Consider the following 13,106-nt stretch of genomic DNA (forward strand, 5'->3'; position numbering starts at 1 on the left):
TTTGGCTAGGCCAGGCAGTAGACCTAAGCCAGCTCCCCGTGCTTATTATGGGGAACGTACGGAGTGGAGAGCGCCGAGGTATGCGGAAGTGCGCACGATCTCGCCCATGGGCACGCATAGTCCGGTGCGAGCGATCCCAGCCCCTCGCAAGTGTCGTGCTAGAGTGGACATCCAGCCTGGTAGGAGGATGTTTGCACAGCGCATCTGGTCACCAGTGCGCCTCCTAGGCCCAGGCTATCCTACGCCTGCTCTACGCACGGCAACCATCAGGCCTCTGCACAGCCCAGTTCGCCCTGTGCCAGCACTTCGCTCGTGCAGGGCTACTAGTTCCATCCAGCCAGGACGGGTTGTGCAGGAGGTGCGATCGAGACCGCCAGTGCTCCTCCACGGCCCGGTATATCCACTACCAGCCCCACGCACTAGGCTCCAGTGCGTCAGCTCAGTCCCGAGCTTCCGACGACAGTGTATAGTCCGGAACCGAGTGAGTCTGCCTACAGTCCGGAACCGAGTGAGTCTGCCTATAGTCCGGAACCGAGTGAGACGACCTACAGTCCAGAGCTCCCAGAGTCGTCCTACAGTCCAGAGCTCCTAGAGTCGCGTCAGAGCTCCCAGGTGTACAGCCAGAGCCCCAGAGTGCCTACAGTCCAGAGCTCCTAGAGTCGGTCTACAATCCAGAGCGCCTAGAGTCGGTCTACAGTCCAGAGCGCCTAGAGTCGGTCTACAGTCCAGAGCGCCTAGAGTCGGCCTACAGTCCAGAGCGCCTAGAGTCGGTCTACAGTCCAGAGCTCCTAGAGTCGGTCTACAGTCCAGAGCGCCTAGAGTCGGTCTACAGTCCAGAGCGCCTAGAGTCGCCCTACAGTCCAGAGCACCTAGAGTCGCCCTACAGTCCAGAGCTCCCAGAGCCCAGTCCAGGGTCTTCAGTGACTGGCCTCAGGCAGAGGTATGCAGTGGGGGTGGTTTGATCCGGGAGGGGATTAAGGCCTGATCCTAAGCCACCTCCACTGTAGGAGGTTTGGGGAGGGTGGGGGGGGGGTGTAGCACAGGAGCCGTCGGTGACGGAAGCCACCCTCCCTTCCCTCCCTTTAGTTTAGGGGATTTATTTTTATTTTTGTTTTGGGGTGATTTTTGTTTTTTGTGTGAGGTGCATCCGGGGTCTGCACCTTTGGGGGGGGGTACTGTCACATCCTGACCAGTAATAGGGGTTATTTGTTATTGTAGTTTGGTCAGGACGTGGCAGGGGGGTATTTGGTTTATGTGGTTCGGGGTGTGTGTCTATGTAGAGGGGTGTTTGATTTATGTATTCCGGGGTTTTTGGGCATTGTTCTATGTTAGTGTATTTCTATGTTCTGTCTAGTCTAGTCTATTTCTATGTTTAGTTTATTGAGGTTGGACCTTCAATTGGAAGCAGCTGGTTATCGTTGCTTCTGATTGAAGGTCCTATAAGTAGGAGTTAGTTTTCATGGGGGGATTTTTGTGGGAGATTGTGCTGTGTATAGCTTTGTGCCTTACCGGCCTGTTAGTCGTCGTTGTGTACGTGTTTTGTTTTGGTTTACCTTCTTTGTCCATTTAATAAAAAGAAGATGAGCGGACATATTCCTGCTGCGTTTTGGTCCACTCTACCCTACGGCCACCGTGACTCAGGCCCTGACGCAAGGATACGCATATTCTTGATACCATTTGAAAGGAAACAGTTTGAAGTTTAAGGAAATGTAAAAGGAATGTAGTAGAATATAACACAATAGATAATACAAAGACAAAACCAACCGTTCTTTTGTATTTATTTTGTACCATCATCTTTGAAATGCAAGAGAAAGGCCATAATGTATTATTCCAGCCCAGGTGCAATTTAGATTGTGGCCACTAGATGGCAGCAGTGTATGTGTATATATGTACGTGTATGTGCAAAGTTTTAGACTGATTTTTTTACAAATTTATTTCAGCTTTATGATCCAATGAACCATTCAAAATGTTGTATCAAGACTGGCCAAATGTGCCTAATTTGTTTATTAATAACTTTTCAAGTTCAAAACTGTGCACTCTCCTCAAAAAATAGCATGGTATTATTTCACTATAATAGCTACTGTAAATTGGACAGTGCAGTTAGATTAACAAGAATTTAATCTTTCTGCCCATATCAGATATGTCTATGTCCTGAGAAATGTTCCTGTTACTTACAACCTCATGCTAATCACATTAGCCGACGTTAGCTCAACCATCCCCGTGAACGGGACAACGATCCCTTAAAATGAGGGGTGTTGCAAAAGTCATCAGCGAGTGGATCCTCTCTAACCAATATCAACGCCAACGACGAATTTTCAAAACGCCGCTTTACGCTGAGTGTTCTGGCTCTGGCCCAAAACCATCGTTTTTTTTGTTGGTACTAATCAGAATGGTTAGAATGTGTTTGCATTCTAGAAATCGTCGAGGAGGTACTCAGATCCAGACTCATTGTGGAGAAGAAAGTGAAGTCCACGGGGTGGCATAGCGTTTGGCCAGAGCAAAGGAGTTTGGGTAGCCAGACATTTTAAAGCTTAGATGATGAGATTAGGATAAGCATCGTTCTGTTGGAAGATGTCCATGATAGTGTGGCTGTTCAGTAATGAACACCTGCATTGCTTGCTGTTTGGGGGTTTTAGGTTGGGTTTCTGTACAGCACTTTGTGACATCTGCTGATGTAAGAAGGGCTTTATAAATACATTTTGATTGATTGATAATTGTCCTGTGCTCTGTGACCTGGCATGTTCTGTTATAATCTCCACCCTGCACAGCCAGAAGAGGACTGGCCAGCCCTCATAGCCTGGTTCCTCTCTAGGTTTCTTCCTAGGTTTTGGCCTTTCTAGGGAGTTTTTCCTAGGGAGTTTTTCCTAGCCACCGTGCTTCTACACCTGCATTGCTTGTTGTTTGGGGTTTTAGGTTGGGTTTCTGTGCAGCACTTTGAGATATCAGCTGATGTAAGAAGGGCTTTATAAATACATTTGATTGATTGATTATTGTTCTGTGCTCTTTGACCTGGCTTAACCTGGGGGATGCTTTAGTCTCGACCTAGTGAAAGTTACATTAAAACACAGTTATGTAAAACCAAAAGATATTGGATATTGAAATGATTTTCCAAAGGGAGGTAGAGCAGTCCTACTATGGTCCAGGGCCCGGTTCCCCAAAAGGAGGTAGAGCAGTCCTACTATGGTCCAGGGCCCGGTTCCCCAAAGGGAGGTAGAGCAGTAACACTATGGTCCAGGGCCCGGTTCCCCAAAGGAAGGTAGAGCAGTCCTACTATGGTCCATGGCCCGGTTCCCCAAGGGGAGGTAGAGCAGTCCTACTATGGTCCATGGCCCGGTTCCCCAAGGGAGGTAGAGCAGTCCTACTATGGTCCAGGGCCCGGTTCCCCAAAGGGAGGTAGAGCAGTAACACTATGGTCCAGGGCCCGGTTCCCCAAAGGGAGGTAGAGCAGTAACACTATGGTCCAGGGCCCGGTTCCCCAAAGGGAGTTAGAGCAGTAACACTATGGTCCAGGGCCCGGTTCCCCAAGGGGAGGTAGAGCAGTCCTACTATGGTCCAGGGCCCGGTTCCCCAAAGGGAGGTAGAGCAGTCCTACTATGGTCCAGGGCCCGGTTCCCCAAAGGGAGGTAGAGCAGCCCTACTACGGTCCAGGGCCCGGTTCCCCAAAGGGAGGTAGAGCAGTCCTTCTATGGTCCAGGGCCCGGTTCCCCAAAGGGAGATAGAGCAGTCCTACTACGGTCCAGGGCCCGGTTCCCCAAAGGGAGGTAGAGCAGTCCTACTATGGTCCAGGGCCCGGTTCCCCAAAGGGAGATAGAGCAGTAACACTATGGTCCAGGGCCCGGTTCCCCAAGGGGAGGTAGAGCAGTCCTACTATGGTCCAGGGCCCGGTTCCCCAAGGGGAGATAGAGCAGTAACACTATGGTCCAGGGCCCGGTTCCCCAAAGGGAGATAGAGCAGTCCTACTATGGTCCAGGGCCCGGTTCCCCAAGGAGAGATAGAGCAGTAACACTATGGTCCAGGGCCCAGTTCCCCAAAGGGAGGTAGAGCAGTAACACTATGGTCCAGGGCCCGGTTCCCCAAGGGGAGGTAGAGCAGTCCTACTATGGTCCATGGCCCGGTTCCCCAAGGGAGGTAGAGCAGTCCTACTATGGTCCAGGGCCCGGTTCCCCAAAGGGAGGTAGAGCAGTAACACTATGGTCCAGGGCCCGGTTCCCCAAAGGGAGGTAGAGCAGTAACACTATGGTCCAGGGCCCGGTTCCCCAAAGGGAGTTAGAGCAGTAACACTATGGTCCAGGGCCCGGTTCCCCAAGGGGAGGTAGAGCAGTCCTACTATGGTCCAGGGCCCGGTTCCCCAAAGGGAGGTAGAGCAGTCCTACTATGGTCCAGGGCCCGGTTCCCCAAAGGGAGGTAGAGCAGCCCTACTACGGTCCAGGGCCCGGTTCCCCAAAGGGAGGTAGAGCAGTCCTTCTATGGTCCAGGGCCCGGTTCCCCAAAGGGAGATAGAGCAGTCCTACTACGGTCCAGGGCCCGGTTCCCCAAAGGGAGGTAGAGCAGTCCTACTATGGTCCAGGGCCCGGTTCCCCAAAGGGAGATAGAGCAGTAACACTATGGTCCAGGGCCCCGGTTCCCCAAGGGGAGGTAGAGCAGTCCTACTATGGTCCAGGGCCCGGTTCCCCAAGGGGAGATAGAGCAGTAACACTATGGTCCAGGGCCCGGTTCCCCAAAGGGAGATAGAGCAGTCCTACTATGGTCCAGGGCCCGGTTCCCCAAGGAGAGATAGAGCAGTAACACTATGGTCCAGGGCCCGGTTCCCCAAAGGGAGGTAGAGCAGTAACACTATGGTCCAGGGCCCGGTTCCCCAAAGGGAGGTAGAGCAGTCCTACTATGGTCCAGGGCCCGGTTCCCCAAGGGGAGGTAGAGCAGTAACACTATGGTCCAGGGCCCGGTTCCCCAAAGGGAGGTAGAGCAGTAACACTATGGTCCAGGGCCCGGTTCCCCAAAGGGAGGTAGAGCAGTCCTACTATGGTCCAGGGCCTGGTTCCCCAAAGGGAGGTAGAGCAGTAACACTATGATCCAGGGCCCGGTTCCCCAAAGGGAGGTAGAGCAGCCCTACTACGGTCCAGGGCCCGGTTCCCCAAAGGGAGGTAGAGCAGTCCTTCTATGGTCCAGGGCCCGGTTCCCCAAGGGGAGGTAGAGCAGTCCTTCTATGGTCCAGGGCCCGGTTCCCCAAAGGGAGATAGAGCAGTCCTACTACGGTCCAGGGCCCGGTTCCCCAAAGGGAGGTAGAGCAGTAACACTATGGTCCAGGGTCCGGTTCCCCAAAGGGAGGTAGAGCAGTAACACTATGGTCCAGGGCCCGGTTCCCCAAAGGGAGGTAGAGCAGTAACACTATGGTCCAGGGCCCGGTTCCCCAAGGGGAGGTAGAGCAGTAACACTATGATCCAGGGCCCGGTTCCCCAAGGGGAGGTAGAGCAGTCCTACTATGGTCCAGGGCCCGGTTCCCCAAGGGGAGGTAGAGCAGTAACACTATGGTCCAGGGCCCGGTTCCCCAAAGGGAGGTAGAGCAGCCCTACTACGGTCCAGGGCCCAGTTCCCCAAAGGGAGGTAGAGCAGCCCTACTACGGTCCAGGGCCCGGTTCCCCAAAGGGGAGGTAGAGCAGCCAATAACTTTGAAACGAAGTTGACAAAAAAAAACATATAAAAGTTGCCAATGTTTTTACAATTGAACATTCACAGGATAAAAGAAGACCGCATTAAAAATGATCAACCACAAGGTCATAATATCTCTCTAAGAGCTGATCTGTAGTCAGTATTGTGGAATAATTGTAATGTTAAGGTCAGATTTGAATGGAGAAAGCTGTTTCTAGAACAGCGCTGCCTTTCTTTCAATCCCATCAGTATCGACACATGCTGCTGCTATGACGCACTTAGTGAACATTATTTCTGTTGTTTTGGGAAACGTACGCTATCTTCGGTCGTCATGGGAATAATGCAATCGCTTAAACACCCGTAAGCCTAAATTCCATCACTATCAGGAAAAAGGACCCTGATTTGTTTGGCAGACAAGACTGTAAACTTGTCTTACACAGATGATTTCTGTCTGGTAGGGTTGGACTATAACAGTGTCTTACATGCAGTAGATAATGTGTCTGGTAGGGTTGGACTATAACAGTGTCTTACATGCAGTAGATAATGTCTGTCTGGTAGGGTTGGACTATAACAGTGTCTTACATGCAGTAGATAATGTCTGTCTGGTAGGGTTAGACTATAACAGTGTCTTACATACAGTAGATAATGTCTGTCTGGTAGGGTTAGACTATAACAGTGTCTTACATACAGTAGATAATGTCTGTCTGGTAGGGTTAGACTATAACAGTGTCTTACATACAGTAGATAATGTCTGGTAGGGTTAGACTATAACAGTGTCTTACATACAGTAGATAATGTCTGTCTGGTAGGGTTAGACTATAACAGTGTCTTACATGCAGTAGATAATGTCTGGTAGGGTTAGACTATAACAGTGTCTTACATACAGTAGATAATGTCTGTCTGGTAGGGTTAGACTATAACAGTGTCTTACATACAGTAGATAATGTCTGGTAGGGTTAGACTATAACAGTGTCTTACATACAGTAGATAATGTCTGGTAGGGTTGGACTATAACAGTGTCTTACATACAGTAGATAATGTCTGGTAGGGTTAGACTATAACAGTGTCTTACATACAGTAGATAATGTCTGGTAGGGTTGGACTATAACAGTGTCTTACATACAGTAGATAATGTCTGGTAGGGTTGGACTATAACAGTGTCGTACATACAGTAGATAATGTCTGGTAGGGTTAGACTATAACAGTGTCTTACATACAGTAGATAATGTCTGTCTGGTAGGGTTGGACTATAACAGTGTCGTACATATAGTAGATAATGTCTGGTAGGGTTGGACTATAACAGTGTCGTACATACAGTAGATAATGTCTGGTAGGGTTGGACTATAACAGTGTCGTACATACAGTAGATAATGTCTGGTAGGGTTAGACTATAACAGTGTCTTACATACAGTAGATAATGTCTGGTAGGGTTGGACTATAACAGTGTCTTACATATAGTAGATAATGTCTGGTAGGGTTGGACTATAACAGTGTCGTACATATAGTAGATAATGTCTGTCTGGTAGGGTTAGACTATAACAGTGTCGTACATACAGTAGATAATGTCTGGTAGGGTTGGACTATAACAGTGTCGTACATACAGTAGATAATGTCTGGTAGGGTTAGACTATAACAGTGTCTTACATACAGTAGATAATGTCTGGTAGGGTTGGACTATAACAGTGTCTTACATACAGTAGATAATGTCTGTCTGGTAGGGTTGGACTATAACAGTGTCTTACATACAGTAGATAATTTCTGGTAGGGTTGGACTATAACAGTGTCTTACATACAGTAGATAATGTCTGTCTGGTAGGGTTAGACTATAACAGTGTCTTACATACAGTAGATAATGTCTGGTAGGGTTGGACTATAACAGTGTCTTACATAGATGCAGTCCTTCTGGTAGCGCAGGTAAAGGTTGTACATGATGGCAGCTTCATGTAGTTCTGCCAGAGTAGACATGTCCTCTACTCCATTAATACTGGTGGGATGCATAGGAAACACCTTGTCTCTGCTCAGCTCCCCCTGCTGCAGGCACATCACCTGAGATACAGAGAGACAACAGGTAGTTAGCTTTACTGCTGCAGGCACATCACCTGAGATACAGAGAGACAACAGGTAGTTAGTTAGCTTTACTGCTACAGGCACATCACCTGAGATACAGAGAGACAACAGGTAGTTAGTTAGCTTTACTGCTACAGGCACATCACCTGAGATACAGAGAGACAACAGGTAGTTAGCTTTACTGCTACAGGCACATCACCTGAGATACAGAGAGACAACAGGTAGTTAGCTTTACTGCTACAGGCACATCACCTGAGACACAGAGATTACAGGACATTGACTTCACAGCAGGCATAGGCATACAGTAAGGCTCACTTAGGTTAGCTTTCCTCTGGTTAGTTATCTCTACTTAAGACTACAGGACACCTCACAGCAGGTGTTTTAGGCCTTCAGGACACCTCACAACAAGTGTAGTAGGCCTTCAGGACACCTCACAACTGTCACGTCCTGACCAGCAGAGGGAGTAGTTGTGTAGTATTTTGGTCAGGACGTGGCAGAAGAAGTCTGTGTATGTGTGTTCTGGGATGTCTGTTTCTATGTTGGTCTGTGTGGCTCCCGATCAGGGACAGCTGGTTATCGTTGTTCCTGATTGGGAGTCATATATTAGGAGTGTGTTTGTCACCTGGTTTTTGTTGTTTTGTTTTGTTAGCACTGCTATTAGTGTAAGTACAGCCTGTTAGCCCGTCTTGAGTCTTTATTGTTTTTCCGTGTTTGCTTGATTCTTTACCATTAAAAGATGAGTATTCACATCCCGCCTGCGATTTGGTCACTACACGGCGTTTTGGTCACAACATGGCTATTTGTGTGACAACAACAGGTGTAGTAGGACTACAGGACACCTCACAACAGGTGTAGTAGGCCTTCAGGACACCTCACAGCAGGTGTAGTAGGCCTTCAGGACACCTCGCAGCAGGTGTAGTAGGCCTTCAGGACACCTCACAGCAGGTGTAGTAGGCCTTCAGGACACCTCACAACAGGTGTAGTAGGCCTTCAGGACACCTCGCAGCAGGTGTAGTAGGACTACAGTAAGAGATAGTCTTCTACCATCTCCACTCTATCGTGCCGACTCAACATGGTTACAGTGGACAGCTAGGCTGGATACAGTGGACAGAGCTAGGCTGGTTACAGTGGACAGAGCTAGGCTGGTTACAGTGGACAGAGCTAGGCTGGTTACAGCGGACAGAGCTAGGCTGGTTACAGCGGACAGAGCTAGGCTGGTTACAGTGGACAGAGCTAGGCTGGTTACAGCGGACAGAGCTAGGCTGGTTACAGTGGACAGAGCAAGGCTGGTTACAGTGGACAGAGCTAGGCTGGTTACAGTGGACAGAGCTAGGCTGGTTATAGTGGACAGAGCTAGGCTGGTTACAGTGGACAGAGCTAGGCTGGTTACAGTGGACAGAGCTAGGCTGGTTACAGTGGACAGACCTATGTTACAGTGGACAGAGCTAGGCTGGTTACAGTGGACAGAGCTAGGCTGGTTACAGTGGACAGAGCTATGTTACAGTGGACAGAGCTAGGCTGGTTACAGTGGACAGAGCTATGTTACAGTGGACAGAGCTAGGCTGGTTACAGTGGAGAGCTAGGCTGGTTACAGTGGACAGAGCTAGGCTGGTTACAGTGGACAGAGCTAGGCTGGTAACAGTGGACAGAGCTAGGCTGGTAACAGTGCACAGAGCTAGGCTGGTTACAGTGGACAGAGCTAGGCTGGTTACAGTGGACAGAGCTAGGCTGGTTATAGTGGACAGAGCTAGGCTGGTTACAGGGGACAGAGCTAGGCTGGTCACAGCGGACAGAGCTAGGCTGGTTACAGTGGACAGCTAGGCTGGTTACAGTGGACAGAGCTAGGTTACAGTGGACAGAGCTAGGTTACAGTGGACAGCTAGGCTGGTTACAGTGGACAGCTAGGCTGGTTACAGTGGACAGCTAGGCTGGTCACAGCGGACAGAGCTAGGCTGGTTACAGTGGACAGAGCTAGGCTGGTCACAGCGGACAGAGCTAGGCTGGTTACAGCGGACAGAGCTAGGCTGGTTACAGTGGACAGAGCTAGGCTGGTCACAGCGGACAGAGCTAGGCTGGTTACAGTGGACAGAGCTAGGCTGGTTACAGGGGACAGAGCTAGGCTGGTCACAGCGGACAGAGCTAGGCTGGTTACAGTGGACAGCTAGGCTGGTTACAGTGGACAGAGCTAGGTTACAGTGGACAGAGCTAGGTTACAGTGGACAGCTAGGCTGGTTACAGTGGACAGCTAGGCTGGTTACAGTGGACAGCTAGGCTGGTCACAGCGGACAGAGCTAGGCTGGTTACAGTGGACAGAGCTAGGCTGGTCACAGCGGACAGAGCTAGGCTGGTTACAGCGGACAGAGCTAGGCTGGTTACAGTGGACAGAGCTAGGCTGGTAACAGTGGACAGAGCTAGGCTGGTTACAGTGGACAGAGCTAGGCTGGTTACAGTGGACAGAGCTAGGCTGGTTACAGTGGACAGAGCTAGGCTGGTAACAGTGGACAGAGCTAGGCTGGTTACAGTGGACAGAGCTAGGCTGGTTACAGTGGACAGAGCTAGGCTGGTTACAGTGGACAGAGCTAGGCTGGATACAGTGGACAGAGCTAGGCTGGTTACAGTGGACAGAGCTAGGCTGGATACAGTGGACAGAGCTAGGCTGGTTACAGTGGACAGAGCTAGGCTGGTTACAGCGGACAGAGCTATGTTACAGTGGACAGAGCTAGGCTGGATACAGTGGACAGAGCTAGGTTACAGTGGACAGAGCTAGGTTACAGTGGACAGAGCTAGGTTACAGTGGACAGAGCTAGGCTGGTTACAGTGGACAGAGCTAGGCTGGTAACAGTGGACAGAGCTAGGCTGGTTACAGTGGACAGACCAAGGATGGTTACAGTGGACAGACCTAGGCTGGTTACAGCGGACAGAGCTAGGCTGGTTACAGCGGACAGAGCTAGGCTGGTTACAGTGGACAGAGCTAGGCTGGTTACAGCGGACAGAGCTAGGCTGGTTACAGTGGACAGAGCAAGGCTGGTTACAGTGGACAGAGCTAGGCTGGTTACAGTGGACAGAGCTAGGCTGGTTACAGTGGACAGAGCTAGGCTGGTTACAGTGGACAGAGCTAGGCTGGTTACAGTGGACAGAGCTAGGCTGGTTACAGTGGACAGAGCTAGGCTGGTTACAGTGGACAGAGCTATGTTACAGTGGACAGAGCTAGGCTGGTTACAGTGGACAGAGCTATGTTACAGTGGACAGAGCTAGGCTGGTTACAGTGGACAGCTAGGCTGGTAACAGTGGACAGAGCTAGGCTGGTTACAGTGGACAGAGCTAGGCTGGTTACAGGGGACAGAGCTAGACTGGTTACAGGGGACAGAGCTAGACTGGTTACAGGGGACAGAGCTAGGCTGGTCACAGCGGACAGAGCTAGGCTGGTTACAGTGGACAGAGCTAGGCTGGTCACAGGGGACAGAGCTAGGCTGGTCACAGCGGACAGAGCTAGGCTGGTTACAGTGGACAGCTAGGCTGGTTACAGTGGACAGAGCTAGGTTACAGTGGACAGAGCTAGGTTACAGTGGACAGCTAGGCTGGTTACAGTGGACAGCTAGGCTGGTTACAGCGGACAGAGCTAGGCTGGTTACAGTGGACAGAGCTAGGCTGGTTACAGCGGACAGAGCTAGGCTGGTTACAGCGGACAGAGCTTGGCTGGTTACAGCGGACAGAGCTAGGCTGGTCACTGCGGACAGAGCTAGGCTGGTCACAGCGGACAGAGCTAGGCTGGTCACAGCGGACAGAGCTAGGCTGGTTACAGTGGACAGAGCTAGGCTGGTAACAGTGGACAGAGCTAGGCTGGTTACAGTGGACAGAGCTAGGCTGGTTACAGTGGACAGAGCTAGGCTGGTTACAGTGGACAGAGCTAGGCTGGTAACAGTGGACAGAGCTAGGCTGGTTACAGTGGACAGAGCTAGGCTGGTTACAGTGGACAGAGCTAGGCTGGTTACAGTGGACAGAGCTAGGCTGGTTACAGTGGACAGAGCTAGGCTGGATACAGTGGACAGAGCTAGGCTGGTTACAGTGGACAGAGCTAGGCTGGATACAGTGGACAGAGCTAGGCTGGTTACAGTGGACAGAGCTAGGCTGGTTACAGGGGACAGAGCTAGGCTGGTTACAGCGGACAGAGCTAGGCTGGTTACAGCGGACAGAGCTAGGCTGGTTACAGCGGACAGAGCTAGGCTGGTTACAGCGGACGCAACAGTGGACAGAGCTAGGCTGGATACAGTGGACAGAGCTAGGTGGACAGAGCTAGGTTACAGCGGACAGAGCTAGGCTGGTTACAGCGGACAGAGCTAGGCTGGTAACAGTGGACAGAGCTAGGCTGGTTACAGTGGACAGACCAAGGCTGGTTACAGTGGAGAGAGCTAGGCTGGTTACAGTGGACAGAGCAAGGCTGGTACAGAGTACTGTACATCTACTGTAGATGGAGCCTGTCACATTACTGAAACTCACACTGTCTACTGTAGATGAAGCCTGTCACATTACTGAAACTGTCTACTGCAGATGGAGCCTGTCACATTACTGAAACTATCTACTGTCTACTGTAGATGGAGCCTGTCACATTACTGAAACTGTCTACTGCAGATGGAGCCTGTCACATTACTGAAACTATCTACTGTCTACTGTAGATGGAGCCTGTCACATTACTGAAACTGTCTACTGCAGATGGAGCCTGTCACATTACTGAAACTATCTACAGTCTACTGTAGATGGAGCCTGTCACATTACTGAAACTGTCTACTGCAGATGGAGCCTGTCACATTACTGAAACTATCTACAGTCTACTGTAGATGGAGCCTGTCACATTACTGAAACTCACACTGTCACATTACTAAAAACTTCATAAGCCTTTTTAAACCTCAAATACACTACAAATATACTACTGCATCTGGGTGATCAAATGAAGGTATGTTTCTGAGGCCAAACCACATCAATCAGTCTGCATGACATGGACATGTGTGATCTGTTATCCAAGTACTTCTGTCATCCCAGCTGGATTTGAGTGCATGGTCAGAGATATTGTGAGAAGGAGAACGCCCTGCTCTGGTTCCAGCCTGTCATGTTGGGACTGATAAATGGTTGGGATTAGTTAACACGCTACAGGCCTAGAGGAGTAAGGGTTAGCTAACACGCTACAGGGCTAACAGGCCTAACAGGCCTAGAGGAGTAAGGGTTAGCTAACACGCTACAGCGCTAACAGGCCTAGAGGAGTAAGGGTTAGCTAACACGCTACAGGGCTACAGGAGTAAGGGTTAGCTAACACGCTACAGGGCTAACAGGCCTAACAGGCCTAGAGGAGTAAGGGTTAGCTAACACGCTACGCTAACAGGCGTAGAGGAGTAAGGGTT

The 13,106-nt window shown here is 50.4% G+C and overlaps 1 protein-coding gene across 1 annotated transcript in view; it reads right to left on the reverse strand.

Annotated features, from left to right (window-relative positions):
* LOC106586950 (unconventional myosin-X) overlaps positions 1–13,106 on the reverse strand; it is a 268,076-nt gene that overhangs the window by 161,672 nt on the left and 93,298 nt on the right. The window contains exon 3 of the mRNA XM_045707324.1: positions 7,534–7,692. Within this exon, the coding sequence (XP_045563280.1) occupies positions 7,534–7,692 (159 nt within the window). The remainder of the gene's footprint in view (positions 1–7,533; positions 7,693–13,106) is intronic.

Source organism: Salmo salar, chromosome ssa25, assembly GCF_905237065.1.
Source record: "Salmo salar chromosome ssa25, Ssal_v3.1, whole genome shotgun sequence".
In the NCBI taxonomy this organism is placed as follows: domain Eukaryota; kingdom Metazoa; phylum Chordata; class Actinopteri; order Salmoniformes; family Salmonidae; genus Salmo; species Salmo salar.